Raw genomic sequence first — 19251 nt, 5'->3', positions numbered from 1 at the left:
TCCCCGAACCCACCAAATGCTCATTCATCATCTCCATATTCCCTCCGAATCAACCCCCCCGCGTCCATAGTACCAGATTACCTCCAGTGCCGGATTTAATAACCATTAGTCCACAGGCATCACCATGATGGAGTGGTGAGGCAAAAGAATTGACCGCATTGGGGCCATTCGATGATTTTCAGGGTGTCAAAGATCTAGAGCAGATAAAAAGCCTCTGTATGCCGCGTGCCGCGTTGGGTATTGATTTGGGGGGCTTTCTTGACCCTTTCCACTCTCGCCCACCTCAACGTACGGACATGCTAGGCACACTATATAACGTCCTTCACACTAGATCCCTTTTGCCCACAGGCAAACGCGGTTCAGCGCCGATAAGATCCCAGCGATAAACCATGATTACACACGGAGGCCTCCACCAACCCTTGATGCAATCGTTCCTCTATTTTTTTTTCCTTTCCTAGAGTACCTACCCCTTTTACCCACCTCCCTTTAATCTCCGAGAGTAAATCCACTGAATACTGCACAAGAAACTGCGGATGAAAAAAAACAATCTTGTGTACAAAACGGACATTGATGAATGAAATGGCAATTACGTTAAGCAGAATCCTTTCGGCGATAATTATTCAATTTTTAATTTGAAATCTCATTTCAGGGACAGTTTATAGGTGTAGGTCTCAGGAGAGTGGTATTGAATTCGATTTTAGGGGAAAAATGCTGAAATTTCAGATTTCACTAAGAATTCAATGAAATTCCAAATTTCTCAACAGCGTGCAGATGAGGATTCTCCAATTTACTTAGAATTACAATTAAAATCTCAGTATTCAGTCCCTAATTACGCTAAATATTCAGTTAATTAAACATTTGAAAATACATTTCTTAGAATTTTTCTGACTTCTATGAATTTTTATGGAATGAATTGATCGATTCAACTGATCATTAATTATTGAACAGAATTTACAGAAAGTGTCCGCCAAAAATATTTAAAAGTAACGGGAAACAGAAATTTCAGTTTTCTAACCTACATTGTCCTTTAAATAAGTAATTTGTTACTTCATTTCAAAGTAAATATCTCCAGAATTGTTCAAGTTTTAATTATGAAATCTCATTTCATGGGCAGTTTATAAGTGTAGGTCTCAGGAGAGTGGTATTGAATTCGATTTTAGGGGAAAAATGGTGAAATTTCAGATTTCACTAAGAATTCAATAAAATTCCAAATTTCTCAACAGCGCGCAAATGAGAATTCTCCAATTTACTTAGAATTATAATTAAAATCTCAGTATTCAGTCCCTAATTACGCTAAATATTCAGTTAATTAAACATTTGAAAATACATTTCTTAGAATTTTTCTGACTTCTATGAATTTTTATGGAATGAATTGATCGATTCAACTGATCATTAATTATTGAACAGAATTTACAGAAAGTGTCCGCCAAAAATATTTAAAAGTAACGGGAAACAGAAATTTCAGTTTTCTAACCTACATCGTCCTTTGAATAAGTAATTTGTTACTTCATTTCAAAGTAAATATCTCCAGAATTGTTCAATTTTTAATTATGAAATCTCATTTCATGGGCAGTTTATAAGTGTAGGTCTCAGGAGAGTGGTATTGAATTCGATTTTAGGGGAAAAATGGTGAAATTTCAGATTTCACTAAGAATTCAATAAAATTCCAAATTTCTCAACAGCGCGCAAATGAGAATTCTCCAATTTACTTAGAATTATAATTAAAATCTCAGTATTCAGTCCCTAATTACGCTAAATATTCAGTTAATTAAACATTTGAAAATACATTTCTTAAAATTTTTCTGACTTCTATGAATTTTTATGGAATGAATTGATCGATTCAACTGATCATTAATTATTGAACAGAATTTACAGAAAGTGTCCGCCAAAAATATTTAAAAGTAACGGGAAACAGAAATTTCAGTTTTCTAACCTACATCGTCCTTTGAATAAGTAATTTGTTACTTCATTTCAACGTAAATATGTCCAGAATTGTTCAATTTTTAATTATGAAATCTCATTTCATGGGCAGTTTATAGGTGTAGATCTCAGGAGAGTGGTATTGAATGCAATTTTAGGGGACAAACCCCGAAATTGCAGATTTCACTAAAAATTCTATGAAATTCCAAATTTCTAAGCAGCGCGCAGATGAGAATTCTTTAATTTTCTTAGAATTACAATTAAAATCTCAGTATTCAGTCCATAATTACGCAAAATATTTAGTTAATTGAAAATTTGAAAATATGTCTCTTAGAATCTTTCTGACTTCTATGAATGTTTATGGAACAAACTAAATGATTCAACTGATCATTAATTATTGAACTGAATTTATATAAAATGTCCCCCAAAAAATGTTTAAAAGCGAGAGGAAATAGAAATTTCAGTTTTCTTCTTACTTGTTACTTCATTTCAAAGTAAATATCTCCAAAATTGTTCAATTTTTAATTATAAAATCTCATTTCATGGGCAGTTTATAGCTGTTGGTCTCAGGAGAGTGATATTGAATTCGATTTAAGGGGAAAAACCATGAAGTTTCATATTTCGCTAGGAATTCAATGAAATTCGAAATTTTTAAGCAGCATGAAAATGAGAATTCTATAATTTACTTAAATTCTAATAAAATATAACATTTTTCTGATTTCTATGAATTTCCATGGAATGATTGAGCTGAATTTACACGAAATTTCAGCCAAAAATATCTAAAATCGTAAATTTAAATTTAAAAAATTTGTGCCTTCGCACTGAGAAAATTGAAGAGCAGTAAAATGCATTACGAATTGAACATTAATTCAATATTAATTGTCTCAAGTAGTCAACGGATATACTAACGATAACAAACTCCTTATAAATGACATTGAGATGGAATCATAAATTCCAACAATATTTCCCAAAATATTCCAGACAATAATTATCTTCATCAAAGTATTCAAATATTCTCCCTTCAAGAACCAAGATCCCTTGAAAAACCCCAAAAAATAAAAGCATTCCAGTCTGACTTTGAAGGAAAATGCCCATAAAATCAAGAATAATACGAACTTAATAATTTGACAAAGACCATTGCCCTATAAACCCCCCCACCTCCCCACCAATAATTGCAACTAAAAAAATAATTCCCACCTCAATCCATTAATTAAGATTTCTCCAACCTCTGAGATCCCAATAATTCTCAGCCACCAGCTGTATCATTAAATGTTCTACCCTTTAACATCACCCATAACTCCATCCAACGACATCATACAGAATGCATAAAAGCCCATACATAAACGATTACATTTTGATGCACTGTTCAAAGAGTGAAAGAGCTACTCAATAAAATACCAATAACTCCCGCGCGTGAGCGTTCAACAGATCGTTTCGAAGGACGTCTACAATGGCAGGTAGACAGAGAGAAACGTTTTATAGAAAATATATACAGTGACATATAAGAAACGTTATACAAGCGAGCCTCTCGCCGCTGTCCTCTCTCCTCGCTTCTCTCTGCTTATATTCTCGTTCTCATTCTCCTTCGTCTCTTGGAGAAAAAAAAATTTTTTTTACTCCGTCGTCTTCGATCGGAATGCTTCGGGTCGCCTCCAATGTAGCATGTCATCTTGGGGGTTAAGTGCTCCAGTCACAAGTATAGTGGAGTTTCTTCGGGGGATTTGCGTTCCTGATGGTCTGTGTCAGGGCTCGTGAGGAAAAGTATTCAGGTATATTGCCCTCGCGCTCTGTTCTCCTCCGTTGTGGGCCTCCCACCTCTCCTTTCAATAGGGCACACAAGTATGCGTATGGGAAACGGTAAATAAGCCATATACCGGGGCCTCGGGGAGGGGTATAATAGACCTTTTTAGTTAAGTGTTTGCCACTCGAGGGATCGGAGATACAGGTGGCAAGAGAATCCTTTTTTTATCCGGTTTCATTTTAGCCCACGTCCGTAGGAGTCACGCGTTCTCATGTACTTTATTTTTTTCGAGGCGCATCTCCACTGTCCTTCGCTCCTTGGACATGAGACACGGATTAAGGGGAGAGTGCCGAGGTGTCCGTCAATCTTTCTCTGTCCAAATTTGACTGATCGTTTACTCTGGGATTTTCATTTTTCTGTCAATCATCCGGGGTTTCTCTTGTTCTTGAGGAATATTGATTCTGTCTTGTGCGCCGGGGGGATGATTAATTGATGGTGATTATAACTATTTTTTTTTTCATTTCTTGCTTTTGTGGTTTCAGTCGCTGCAGAGCGCCGCACGGAGGGCAGGCACGAGTTGCGCAAACTGTAAAACAGCGACGACAACACTCTGGCGGAGGAATCAGGCTGGGGAGCCGGTTTGCAACGCGTGTGGACTGTATTATAAACTTCACAACGTGAGTTACTTCAGAAGTTGATAATGTTATGGTTTAGGGTAATTTGAGGAAGTGGAAGTTCTGAGTGGATGGAGAAATCGGTGTCGAGGCAATTGAAAAATGATTTTTTATTCGTCCTTTTGGGTTGCGCACTCGACGGAATTGAGGGCGATACAGTATTTTATAGGTAGCATTTGAAAAAGTCGACAAAATTCATCAATTTCGTCCGTGACAGAAAAAATATTCTCAACCCCTCAAGGGTGGCGCCCTTTTTACACTAACCTTGCCGCGCCATAAATGATAACGCGATTCACTAACTTTTAATGGCCCGGAAATGATATACAGTAGGAATAATAAAAATTCAGCGATTAGTCTTCACTGCAGTCTTCACGGCGGGCTTAAGGGGTAAAACGTCACTCGCCATACGTACTACACTGGTAGAAACGATTAGTTATTGTTAACGAATGGATTAGGTTGGAGACGAGGGTCTATTCGGTCTCACCAAATGTTCATTCATTAATAGTTAACAAATGCACATTTGATAGGCCTTGTTTGACTCGATTTTCACCTTTCAAGTGAGCCATTCGTTAACTGTTAACGAATATTCATTTGGTCATATTCAACTCCACCATTCGTTAATAGTTAACGAGTCTCGTGTGGAATAAATGAATCAGTCTCTCAGTCTCTCTCCAAATTCTTCTCTCACCTGATCATCAACTCCCCAAACAAAAAGAAATACTCTTCCCCAAGAACCTCCTCAATTCGACAACAAGTTCCCTCCACCCCGACCCGCGAAAATCTTATTTCCCTGTGACACATCCCCTGGAGATTCCCCTGAAGTGCCATCCCTGTTGTATAAACAATTAAGGCATCTAATACCCGGAGCCAAACCATTCTTTTACTCATTCCCAATCCAGTGTTACTTTCCCAAAAAGATTACTAAACTATCCATTAAATTTCCATTTTCCCGGTTTGTGACATTTTTTAATGACGAAATCTCCTTACATTTGAGTAGAAACGCCACTCGCTACAACTACAACTATTTACCTTCTAAAGTTCAGTGGAGATTGCCTCCAAAATCTTCTCTCCACCTGATCAACTCCCCAAAAACAAGAAGAAATACTCTTCCCCAAGAACCTCCTCAATTCGACAACACGTTCCCTCCACCCCGACCCGCGAAAATCTTGTTTCCCTGTGACACATCCCCTCGAGATTTCCCTGAAGTGCCATCCCTGTTGTATAAACAATTAAGGCGTCTAATACCCGGACGTGCTGTACACATAAGAGGAATCCGCTGACAAAGTATTAATCGTTGGAGGGTGGAGCGTGTTCAACGGCGTGTGACACAGGAAGCGCCGGAAGTGAGGTTCGCAACCTCGTCGAGAGGATCCCAAAGACACATACTGTGATTTTTTTCCACCTCTCCCTCCCTCTCTCTCTCTCTCTCTCTCTCTCTCTCTCTCTCTCTCTCTCTCTCTCTCTGTCCATTGTAACAACCAACATATGTACCCTCCATACGAAACACCGTGTCTTCGATTTCCTTTTAAATGAAACATTTCTGTGTCCCGGTGTCATTAAAGGATCGTCTGCAGGCCAAAGGCAAGAATTAGATTTCCCATCAGCATTTGTACGACAATGCCGGCGAGGCACAATGGCAACTCGATGTATTACGTTACCGAACATTTATCGACCACTCGACCTACCTCCCTGGATATGGATATATTGTACCTTGGATATTCCCTCAAAGTTTTTCATTCCGGATAATGATCGGTTTCGGTTCAATGTCAGAAAGACTCATGCGCTTAAACTATTTGTATTGTCACATGGAAACAGAATATCCATGTCGGGAGGCTTTTTCCCCCCGGTAGACCTATCATTCTCAACGTTTTTTTAAGTTCATTCGTTTCGCCGTCCCTCGAGAGGGAGAGAGAGAGAGAGAGAGAGAGAGAGAGAGAGGAGGAGGGGGAGAAAGAGAGCGCGTGCATCTCTCAGTAGCCTATTCATTATCGGCCATCGCTAATTGGCTCAGTCGACGCGCCTCAGTGCCACACACATTCGTTGAACTCTTCTTAAGTGTATGTATTTATAATGTATTATGTGGAGAATACACCCTCTGTTCAACTCCTCCAATGAGACACTGTTGGACTCTTTGAGACTGACTCGTTACAGATATGCTCGCATTCTAATCGCCAGATCGCGTCCTCCCAAATTTAATATCTCGATATTTCATTCGGAGCGATTCTTATCGCTGAGTCTAGCGTTTCCCCGATAGTCAGTGACCGTGAGGAATGTTCTGGTTATTTTCCTTGGGATTTTACTTTTACTTTTTGGTTTTTTGTGCCACGTGAGGTGAAACAATTAAATAAAATTATTGATGGGGAAGGGAGGGAAAGGGGAAAAACGTGGATACATAGTTTTGGGAAGAATTTTAATAGGTTCAATCATTGGGAGAAAATTATTCTCGAGTTGTTTTATGATTCATTTGCATGAAATGTATATGGAGGGGAGAGAGGGGTAAGAATTTTGTTGTTAATAACTCCAATAACTCGAGAATGAGAGGAAAATTTCCTTATTTTTTTGATTGTTTTATTCCATTCTCCTTTATAAGTTGATTAAATTATTAGAAATTGTGAAAATTCGGGGAGTTTTTTTTCGGAGTTCTTGATCTATCGAAAATTTAATTGAATGTAATGCTTGATTGTTGGTTTGAATTTGCAAATTCAAGCTGTAATTGAAATACCAATGATCGCGTAATATGAAAAATACGGTTTTTTTATGTCCAAGGGGAATGAGACATTCTGCGAGTGATTCAATCTTAAGTTGAGGGAAAGTGAATTTTCATTGAAGATTTGTTAGGTTTGTGTTTCTAACAGTATTTTGTGTAAATATTTCATGAAAATATTGTAATATCTGCAAGAATTATTGCATTTTTTACTGAATACGTGGTAAAAAGAGAATGTTATTTGCTGTTTAGTAGTTGTTTTCAAATCAGTTTCAATTGATTCAATATTTAAGAATATAATCACCTTTTCCTAATTTTAATTGAATCATTGGACTGAAATTAACAATTTTCATTGATTTATCTGAAATATATGATTTTTTAACGACGACATTTTTTGAAATTTCATTGAAAATATTCATCAAATCGATTTGAAATTCAAGAATGTATCATTTTAACTAATTAATTCAATTAAAATTGACAGTCTCCATAGATTTTATGATAAAAGTTTGACGAAAGTCAATGGAATATGCAATTTTTTAACGACAAAATTTCCTAAACTACAGTAGAAATATTCATCCAATTGATTTGAAATTCAAGAAATACTTACCTCAATGTCCCTGACTTGAACTGAATAATTCAATAAAAATTTATAGTCTCTACCGATTTTATCACAAAATTTTGAAAAAAGTCAATGGACCATATGATTTTTCAATGCCCAGATTTCTCAAAATTCCACTAAAAAGCCACGAAACCAAAACATTCTTGTCATTTCCCCCGCCTTTTACTTCTCCATCCATTTCTTTTTATATGCCACGTGTGGTAAAACAATTAAATAAAATATATGGACGGAGAAATGGAAAAGAAGTAAAAAAAAACATGTCGAGGTTGTTGTTGGGGGTTTACGCTTGTACTGTACGGAGGCTAGCCCCAGACACGTTTCCTGGTAATCATTAATTAAACGAAAAAAGGGCTCCACCGCAGTGCAGGCTAAATACCCGCGCGACACGTACTGAAACGCGAAGAGGAAGAGAGCGGCCGGGGGGGGGGGGGGAGGCTGAATAAAGTGAATAAAATAAAACTGAAAATAAAGACTTTTCGCCTGTTCCATTGTGATACACCGGAGGTATATTTTATCGGAGAAAATACGGAATATTCTCACTGTGTATAGACGCCATTAAAATATCAAACGAGTCTCGCGGAGGTGAGCTCTCATGCCCCGGGATCGTTTGAAAAAAAAAAGTATTCAATAAATTTCGAGTCCGTCGCCGCAGCCTCGTGTCAACCCTGAGCCCCTGTGACCTCTCCCCCGAATGAATGTCGTGACGAAAGACGTTTCTATAATTTTTTTTTCTCTCGACTCGTTTGATGTGTGGAATAAAAAACACCATGTATCGTTAATTCAGTTCATTAAATTAAGTTCACCTTCCCTCTTGTTTTTTTTTCTCCCGGGGAGTTTCGAGGAGTGGATATTGTGGTTTGAAAGAAAAATGTGCGGGAATGTAAAATAAGGGCGAGATGCCTGGAATCGATATGAAATGGCCCGTCCCCCCCCCCTCAGCATTTTTTCCCTTTTCTCTGAGTCATATATTTTACGTACGTTTTTTTGTTTCATGATTTTTGTTCGCTTTTTTTCGTTTTCCCTCGTCTTTTCGTAGCCTTTCAGTGTCCAAAGTCGACCTCTTCTTGACGACGAGCCACTACCCGGGTCCACGGTGAAGATCTTAGATAGATATTAACGTCTGTGTGTGGAGTATATGTGGCTCGAGGGGTAAACGAAAAAGAAAAGAGACGAGGACGGATCTGGGATCGTTAAGATAGAGCAGAACGATAACGTTGTCCCGAAAAACCAAAATTCACGAAATGCAAAGCCCTCTTTCTCTCCTCCTTGAGCCGTGCATTTTAACAGTGTTGACTTGGAAATTTTTATTCTCACGTTGAGAAAATAATTTTGTCGAGAATAAATGGGCAATACGAGGGAGTTGTGGAATTTCTATGAAATTAAAAAAACTAAAAACTCTGGGATCAGGAATAAAGAGAAAAAAATTTAATAAGATGAGTTGTTTCTTGGAAGGTGTCTTGAGGTCTCTGATTTCCAACTGGTTGATTCGAGGCATCTTCTTAAGTTACCATTCCCCTGGATCGTGTGACCCCTGAGTTGTTTTTTTCATTTTTGTTTCCTAGAATTTTTCCACTCAACGAATTTCGGTGTCTCCGTTCCAATGAGTCAGAGGTACATGTCACAGACAAATGCATAAGTTGGGACAGGATGGCCAGTTATTCGATAGGTGCAAACATCTCTGAATGAATTTTGAAGTTGTTTTTGATACTTTTTCGCTTTGGATAACGTGGAGATTGGTCTGAGCGCGTGTGAACCAATGTCATCTTGATTGGATGTTGTCCTATGTTACCCATGTAATCCGCAAATGTGTAAATATAGCACTACTGAGAAGTGTATGTACTCAGTCATGATGGTACGATAAGACACATTATTTCAGCGCTGAAAGCACTGGAGATCACCACATTTAGATCAACTAACAGTGATTCTTTCATGTGGCTATAACAATTCCTCAGGCACTTCATCAGCATTTGTTTGATTCTACTCGAAGGAACATGGGGAATATACTCGGGGAATAATTATTGCGGACGTTTCGGTTTTAAGTGTTGATGAACATTTTTTATTGGAGGTGATGCACCTCAATATCTACCCAGCATTTGACGATCATTCGTGTTGTTTTCAACTTTCGTCAATCAAGTCAGTCAAGCATTTGTTGGATTCATCTCGAAGGAACGTGAAGGAAATTATTCAGAAGATGATTATGGCGACTGTTTCGCTTTCAAGTGTTGATAAATTTTTTTGATTGAAGGTCATGCGCCCCAACATGGCTTCAACATTTGATGATCATTCATGTTGTTCTCAACTTTCGTCAATCAAATCATTCTTTCATGTGGCTATAACAACTCCTCAGGCTCTTCATCAACATTTGTTTGATTCTTCTCAAAGAAACGTAAAGGAAAATATTCAGGAGGTGATTATTGCGACCGTTTCGCTTTCAAGTGTTGATAAACATGTTTGATTGAAGGTCATGCGCCCCGACATGCCTTCAACATTTAATGATTATTCTTGTTGTCTTCAACTTCCGTCAAACAAATCATTCATTTACACGGCTATAACAACTCCTCAGGATCATCAACATTTGTTTGATTCTTCTCGAAGGAATATGAGGAAAATACTTGGGAAACAATTATTGCCGCTGTTTTGCTTTTAATTGTTGATGAACATTTTTTATTAGAGGTTCATGCACCCCAATATCTACCCAACATATGATGATCATTCGTTTTGTCTTCAACTTTCGTCAATCAAGTTCCACTTTCAAATGTTGATAAACATTTTTGATTGGCGCTCATGCGCCCTAACATGCCTTCAACATTTGACGATCATTCATGTTGTCTTTAACTTTCGTCAATCAAATCATTCTTTTATGAGGCTATAACAATTTCTCAGGCTCTTCAACATTTGTTAAATTCTCTTCGAAGGAACGCGAAGGAAAATCTTCTAGACATGATCATTGTGACCGTTTCCCTTTCAAGTGTTGATAAACATTATTGATTGGAGGCGATGCGCCTCAACATGCGCCCGACATTTGATGACCATTCCTGTTGTTTTCAACTTGCGAACCAAAATATTCATCAACAGCTGATAAACCACTCGCTCCACCACCAACCCGCGCCGTCGGAAAGAATTCCCAACTTTCGATTACATTCCTCGGAATATAAAATTGTCCACGACTCCAGGAAGTTGTAAAAGGTGTTGCGTAGAGCAGAGAATGCTAAATCAACGGCCAACGAATTTGTATTCCTCAGCAAGTCCCATCGGAATTCTTTTATACACCGATACCTACTAGATTTTCCCTCCCACGGTAAACGTATTCTCCACGTCTGTCATGCGACATTTATTGAACCCCAGATTCCCTTCATTATCCAAAAATCGGAGGGACCAATTACTAAACCTTCCTGATGACAGCCTAGACCCCTTGACAGGCCCCGTATAATTGCAAACGGGCTTGAAATAACATATGCAAAAGGCGTGCGATGGCATCGTGTGCGTCCACATCAATCGTCGGGTTCCTCAAATGCTACTGGGTTTGATTCGTCGTTTCCCCCTCACCCCAACCCCCCCTGAAATTCGATGTATCTACCGTCTCGTTTACCATCCTCCTCTCGTACCTTTCGTTTGCACCTCGAAGCTTTTCGAACACCCGCGAACACCCGCGGATTCAAACGCTTCTTTCCCATTAAAGCGTCTCATTGTATTCAAATTGATTTTGAATTCGTCCTACCACCGACGGACCGACAATGTCTACCATGGGATACAGATGCTTCGGTGACTGATGCTGTTTGCCATTCTAAAGAGCGTTGCACTTATGTGGGAAAAGTATTGGGGTGAACAGGCCAATTGCTGGACGGTCAAGGAAAATTCGAGTTTCGTGGTGCACTGTTAAATATTTTCGTCTAAATTTTCCGTGACAAATCCCGGAATTATTGTCATGTTTAATTTTCACTGAAATTTCAGGAAATCTTGTATACTGTTGGAATTTTTTTGCAATTTCATGGAAGATATTATAGTTAATCTCGTGAGAATGACATTGAATCGAATTTAGAAAAGAAATGGCTATGAAATTCCAAGTTTTAAGGACAATTCACCGAAATTCATCAGTTTTCAGTGGGAGTGAGATGGAAATTTCACAAGGTGATTGAATTTTCAGTGGAACATGAGGATTCAGAAACAAAATGACATGAATTTTCAATTTTTCCCTGAATTTTCCTGATTTTTCTGAATTTTCGCGGAATAATTGAACTGAAATCAAATAATTCTTCGATTTCCTGTTCGAATCATCTGAAAATCAATCAAATACTTGATTTTTCAGTTCAATTATTCCGTAAAAATTCATAAAAATCAGAAAAAAATTGAAAATTCATGTCATTTTGTTTCAGAACGTTCATGTTTCATTTTATTACCATTTTTCCCCTAAATTGGATTCAATGTCACTCTCGTCAAAATTACTACCATATTTCCCACGAAATTTCCAAAAATTTCTAACAGTTTAGAATCTCAAATAAAAGAATCACCTAAATGGGAATATGATGGCTTCGATACCGTCAAGAATGCTTTAATAAGCAAAAAAAATTATTTGAAATGAAAATAACAAAACAAAGAATAACTAAATTAAGAAATAGTTCAATGCAGCCGAAATAATCATGAATTCCAATTCAAGAAATTTCACAACAAATTGAAAAACAATACGAATTCTTAAAAAAAGAACGCATTTCATGTGTCTCTTGATAACGGCTGGGGTAAAACGGATCGTCTTCCCGAATTAAAAAAAAATCCTCCGTTTTCTTTCTCTCTTCGTTTCCTCGTATTACTTGACCACCTAATTCGACAAATTTGGACAATTGCATAATTTCAAAAAGAGTCGTTGACCGTCTCGAGCAGTGGCCAGAGGGTGGATGATGAGAGGAGACCTGCGTGCAATACAAGTGAGAGATAAAAAAAGTGGTAAAAGTTAAAGGAAGGAAAAAGATATAAAAATGCATATATGTATCTCTCATCCTCGTCGTTCCTTCACTCTCTATAATACCAGGAACCTTTTCCCCATGTTGGCAGTTGCGTCACGTCGCGGCAACTACAAAGTCCCGCCAAGGGACTCCCTCCGCCTCGTTCTATCTTTTTTTTTATTTCTCCATTTTTTTGTTCCCTCTGGGTCCTCGGTGTACGTAACATACCTATACGTATCTTACTTTATTTTGTAGCTGAGTAATGCACAGAACGCGCATTCTTGGATTCGTACATCAGTCGCCGGGAATTCCGGGGATGGAGATGATGCAGTTCCGCCCAACGCCCGATTTGACCCTTGTTTTTCTTCATGTGTGACCCTCGTGATCCTCAAAAATGCGATTTTTTTATAAGAGCTAGATAAAATCCAAAGACATTACACTGTTGAAAAAATTTGGCTGAATTTTCCGGAACAAGACCTTGAATTCGATTTAAGGGAAAAAAGGCAATGGAATTCCAAGTTTCTCTAAAAATTTAAGTAACGTCTCAATTTTTTAGCAGCAAGAGGACGAAAATTGCCCAATTTAAATGAATATTCAATGCTAATTGCTCTTGAATTTTTAGGGATTCCTTTAATTTCTGGAAATTCTGAGAATTTTTGAAGGAATTCCAGGAAAATGCCGAGGAATTTGGAATTTAACGAGAGATTTCTCTAAATTTTCCTGCCGTTTCATTGATTTTCCAGGAAATTAATTAAAATTTACAGTTCCCGCCGATTTTTTTATGAAAATATGAATATTCAATTACAAAATTCCTTGAAATTTTAGTGGACATGTTACTTGTGAGAAATTTCTACGACCCTTACCGAAAATTTCAGTGGGAAATGAATATTTACTGCCGAATTCCCCTGAATTTTCAGGGAATTCCTTTAAAATTCTAAGAATCCCAGGAATTTTTGAAGGACCTCCCTGAAAATTTGCAGGAATCGAGAATTCAAGGAGAGATTCCGAATCGGGGATGGCCATCAGTCATACGATTCTTCAATATTGAAAGAATTTCTTACATTGATTAAGGTTTAAATATACTCATCCAAATTAAAAAATGGTAAAATAATTGATAATCTAAATTTGAATTGATGATGAATGAAATATTTGATAATATGGAACTGTGAATTTTCTATTAAGTAAATAATACTAAATGTCTTAAAAGGGATTTCCGATTAATCAGATAATCGTCAATCTTTCTAACTAAATTATTGATTAATAAAATAATTTGGAGTTTGAATATTCAACTTGATGACTACTTCAATAATTAAAAACTTAAGAGTGATATTAACGAATTGACTGCTTCAAAATTTAACGGAAATTACAATTCATGAATATGGCTATCCCTGCTCTGAATTTTCCTAATTTTTCATGAAATTTGCAGTTTCTACGCATTTTTCGATGAAATTATGCATTTTTAATGTCAAAATTCCTTGAAATTTAAGTGGCAACGCTTCAATATTTCCAAGACTGTTATCGGAAATTTCAGTGGAAAATTTTTAACAGTGTAGGATACTCTCCTAGATAACAATGATTCATGAGTTGAATCCAGTTGATGTTTCAGTAATTGTCAATGCAAAAGCTGGCATTCTCGGTCCAGTGCACTTCTGCCACTTCCCCTCCATCGATCGTACTTCATGTCAAAAAATTTTCACGAGTACCAGTGAGACGACTTTAATTACAACAAATTGTCTCACTTCCTTTGATACAAGAAAGGGAAGCGCCACACGCGGCGCCGACTGAAAGAAAAAAGGACGAGACGCAATGGAACGCAAGATGACGTAGTCCAACGACAAATTGCGCATGAGGGTTGTCGATTTGCTAATTGTCAGTGGTCTTCAAGTTGACTCGATGTTGCGTCGACAATCTGAATGATTTATATTAATTACGTAAAACGGGAGACATAAAGATCGTTTAAATCCGTTAAACTTCAGTAACTGTCGAGTTCTAGAAGAATAAAGTATTGTTCAAAAATCCAATTATCATATCATTACATGCTCAAGCGAATCGATTTATGGCGTTGATGCACAGCAAGACCTCGTAATTCTGTCCGTCTTTCCCGCAAACAATACCCGGCATTGGTTGGATTATAATGACATCACGTATTTAAATTATTCCGATAAAAAATTATCACAAGTCAGAGATAAAATACACAGGCTCATTACAATCAGACGAATGCCACAATAAGAATTTACTCACGAATACTCAGCTTACAAGAAATATATTTCTAATGCATACCTCAAATTGTTAAAGTTCTCATGTGATGTTGACAAGTTGAAATGCCTCACATGCCCCGTGTCTCAGACTTTTAGCTCTCCACATTGAACCTAAAAAAAATTTGTTGTCTCTAAATATTCCAGGTTAACCGACCGCTGACAATGAAGAAGGAAGGGATACAAACGAGAAATCGGAAGTTGTCGTCAAAGAGTAAAAAGAAAAAGGGCAGCGGCTGTTTGGGGCTGGGTGGTGTCATGGGAGACATGATCAAGGCTGGTGGACATCTAGATCTTGATAACAAACCGTTCCACTCTGGCTTCGGCTCGCCAATGGGTGTGTATTACCATTAAACTCATCCTAAACTTACTCATAAGTGTGCAATCCATGATTAATCAATCCTGTTTTGCTTCTTCTCATCAGGTACCTCTCAACATCATCACACAATGCATCCGGCAATGCAGCACTACATGTACCACACGGGAGTGGGTGTTGCCAGTGGTCTTCATCAAGGTTTTGCGCCACCAGCACCACCTCCAATTCATCCTCACTCACATCCTCATTCACACTCCCATCACATGACGAGTCTCCAGGGTCTTCAGCTCGCCGCCACGACGAATGCCATGGTGAGTTTTAAACATCAATTTCTTTACCCACATCAACGATAAGAAGTATATCGAATACCTAATGCAATTCGTCCATTTTGAATGAATCGATTCGCCATTTCTGGACTGGAATCAAGAAGCATAGTGCAAAAAACACGTTGCCTGGAATTATACGTGGTTTAATGTAATCGGGTTTGTTGTTTTCTCTGTGTATTACAGCCCGGTTGGCGATCCGAATACACATGAATGAGTGCGAGTTATCCAGAAATACAACCATCAACAATCGCTCAGGACGCAGCCCACCATTTTCTGACATAGCAAGCTTAATCTTCTTCGACGGTTGCGTCTCGCAATGTTAACATTGTAAATACATGTATCCCATTCAGTTTTATTCATGAAGGTGCAGAGAATTTCGAGGGAGCTAATAACTCGATGCGTTATTGCAAATTATACCGACGGAATTTTTCGATTATGGGTTCAGTCAACTCTTAAGTGGGCGCGCAATGGGGGAATCCCCGCCGTTCCTCAATTTTTTTTCTTCCTGCATGAAGATTTCGTAAGTGTGACATTTATAAAAATTTGTCAAAATATTATCAATTCGTTGGTCCATACTTATCATTATAAATTATCAAAATTTTTTGAAAATTCGAATTGCTGAAAACTCAGGGCTTAACTTCAAAATTCAAAAATTTTGAACCTAACGAACTTGAGCTGTTGGTTTACCTGACGCTTCTCTTTTATATCGTACTTTCCTGTTTATGGAAGATTGCAAATAATCCGTAAATGAGGAATAAATAATCTTTATCAGTTTTTATTTTTCATGAAATGATAAAATGCACAGGGCTGCGACCACTTAAGGGTTGAGATTTGATCCAGTCCATACCGAAAAATGCAAAAAATGTAGGTATCATGAATAATTCTCCTGTAAATATGTAAAGTATATTATTATACCGTAGGGTGATACACGCCCCCGGCCCCAAGTACAAAACGAAGTCAGCTACTATCTTTAACGAATCGTTATGTTACTGTAAATATCGAAGAAAATTAAATTCATTGTGGTATATTACCTAAAAATGTGTTATCGATTCAATATGAAACGGCAAGATTGACTGCATTTCCTAGATGTTTGAAGCCCCCTAAAGGGTCTCCCTTCACTGTCCAACTGAAAGAAAAATGAAAATTCACCGAGAGAAAAATTTATCCTTTGTTATTTTTTACTGTCGCGAGTCATCTTAGATGTATTACGGGTAAATAGAGAAATTTCTCCCCTTATCGATTAAATCGTGCAATTTGAGGCAACGAGTGATGGTTTCATCGGTGTATTAGTGTATGCACGACGGCTCACAAGGTCTCTGCTGGTTTTCACTTCTCCTTCTTATTTCTTTCGTTTCCCCTCACAGAGCAACAATAATTGTCATTTCTAACAGTAACCAGAGGTAACAGTGAACGTAGAATTGGAATAACGAACAAATGGGAGAGAGATGATAAAGAAACACTCGTGTAGAATTGAACATGTGAAGTCCTCACTTGTTCAATAATTAGCAAATGTAGAAGAACAATTATTTGTAAACGTAATTATCAACTATCGTACCCATCACAGGTGAATCAGCTCATAGACCCAAGTGATCATTAAAATATTTCTCAAATAAAGAATCTAGATTTTGTCACAGCGTATGAACAGATAAAGCCACATGAGATGTCAAAGTGTAATTACATACTCAACACTTGTGAATTACGTTGCATTATGTAAATTTTGTATCTTTCAAAGATTGTGTATCGTACCACTTTTTTCTGGAATAGATATTAAAGGAAAAATAAAACAAATATTCTATGAAGATAAATATATATATTCTAATGGATAAGAGAAGTAAGGGTATCTTATTGGTAAATAGTCGTTGAGTATAAGTAATTGTGTATAATTTTAGTTGAAATAAATATAAACGTACATTGATAGATAGTCAAAGTATTAAATTAAATAAATGGAATGTCATATATATTATTATATACATGCATATAAAATTTATTGTTTATTCTATATGTATGTATATACGTGAATTCAGCTTTGGAGCTGCTATCGGATAGAGATGAGAGGGGCAAAAGAATATGAGACCACATTGTGATTTTTTTTCAATTATAAACGTTATTAATTCTAGTTTTATTCGATGGTATTATGGTGAATGCGCTCAGCAATAAAACGGTTGACTGTATTCTCAGTGAAGTATATTCACATTCCTTTAAGGAGACGAAAGATCAGTATATTTCACTGAGAATCTGAGGCGATTTTCAGACTTGACGATTTTCCAATAGAAAATACTCCATGTATAAAAAAATTTCTTTTCATCGCCGTAAAAACGGAAATGTCGATGACTCATCGGGAGTTTGTATACATAGAAGAACGAAAAAATATCTATTGTAGAGTATTACTAGGGAGGTAGATTGTAGACTGTAAAATATGATTTAAAAGAAAATAAAAAAAACAACATGAATATTAAAATTAAATAGAAAACGTTCTCGCCAGTTGGGGGGGAAGTAAAATGTAACAACAGAATGGTTAATTTAACGTGTAGAGGAGACCGCGTTGACGCCCCGACGGCGATCGTGTAAAAATGTGAATGTAAGATATTATTGTAAAAAAAGTTTTAACTTAAAATAAATTAAATGATAAATCATAAATGTTCATGAGGTTGTCGTTATTAATTTGTCTGCTTACCATTATAATGACATTTTTCAGTTCTAATTGATTGAATGGTAATTACGGAATCATTAATTCAGTGTTGACAATCTCGTCATGCTGTGTCAATAGTCATTAGTGATAAATCATCGAGCTTTCCTTCAATCATTTATTTGCCGACTTTTCGCGTTAGAGGTCTCGTTTCTTCACTCTTCTCGATTCTTTTTACTTTCTTCCCTTCATTTTTTCATCCTCCTCGACGTATACTGATCAACGATGTGTTAAAACAAAGTGGTCAGTTCGATCGTATCGATCGGTGTGCTGCAGTATATTAATTAGTTGCCCCGTAACTTAATTAAACCTTATCGTATCAATGCGAAAAGTGTTGACATGCAAATCAAAAGCATCCTGTCGTGATAACGTTAGCTCGGAGATAATTATTATCATGTGATTAACAAAAGTTGATTGAGCTGATGGCAATAACCGCGTAATTACGAGTGTTTACATGTTTTATAAATTTTTATTTTTTTATTTTTCTATTTCATTGGTTTTATCGAAGTAGTTCTCGATTTGAAACCCCTCCTCTAGCCTGCCTCGCCTCCTTTACTTTTCCTCTCATTGTTATCTGCGGTATCATGGCCGTCTTACTCTTTGCTGTGCCCCATTCGAGCTAGGACTGCACGGGAAACCATGTAAAACCCCAGCCGGCCGATTTTGCAGTGCCCTAATATATCCATCTGTCACACTGACTAGATGGAAAGAGACACTAGGGCCGCTACACCGTACCTACCGCCCGTAATTTTTGTGTGAGCGAGGTGTTCCTAAGCGGTCACCCATCCAAGTACTAACTCAGCTCAACGCTGCTTAGCTTGGATGTCCGCCGGAGCAACACCTCACCCACCTAACCATTACAGTCGGTTTTTATAAAATTTAAATTATTGGATATTGGTGGTTCCGGGGTATCGTCAGTGTCGCAGTAATTGCCACTGTCCTGGTTTCTGCCGCGAGCAGCGGTTTTTCAACGGATTTCAACTTTACCGCGGGAGAGTAAATAAATCATTTTCGTGCAAAAGGAGATTTTCCTGTTCCTATGGTTAAAATAATGATTATTGTCGTATAATTCA

At 37.4% G+C, this 19251-nt stretch overlaps 1 protein-coding gene across 1 annotated transcript in view; it reads left to right on the top strand.

Annotated features, from left to right (window-relative positions):
• Positions 1-18133, top strand: part of LOC107039822 (transcription factor GATA-3) — a 76964-nt gene extending 58831 nt beyond the window's left edge. The window contains exons 5-8 of the mRNA XM_015259641.1: positions 4204-4338; positions 14998-15187; positions 15275-15477; positions 15676-18133. Coding sequence (XP_015115127.1) covers positions 4204-4338; positions 14998-15187; positions 15275-15477; positions 15676-15702 — 555 coding nt within the window. The 3' untranslated portion in view covers positions 15703-18133. The remainder of the gene's footprint in view (positions 1-4203; positions 4339-14997; positions 15188-15274; positions 15478-15675) is intronic.
• Positions 18134-19251: the final 1118 nt, after the last annotated feature.

The sequence above is a fragment of the Diachasma alloeum genome, unplaced genomic scaffold (genome assembly GCF_001412515.2).
Source record: "Diachasma alloeum isolate Michigan unplaced genomic scaffold, Dall2.0 Dall_scaffold_00308, whole genome shotgun sequence".
In the NCBI taxonomy this organism is placed as follows: Eukaryota; Metazoa; Arthropoda; class Insecta; order Hymenoptera; family Braconidae; genus Diachasma; species Diachasma alloeum.
Note: the sequence above shows the minus strand (reverse complement) of the source record. Positions and strands in the feature narration are given on the sequence as shown.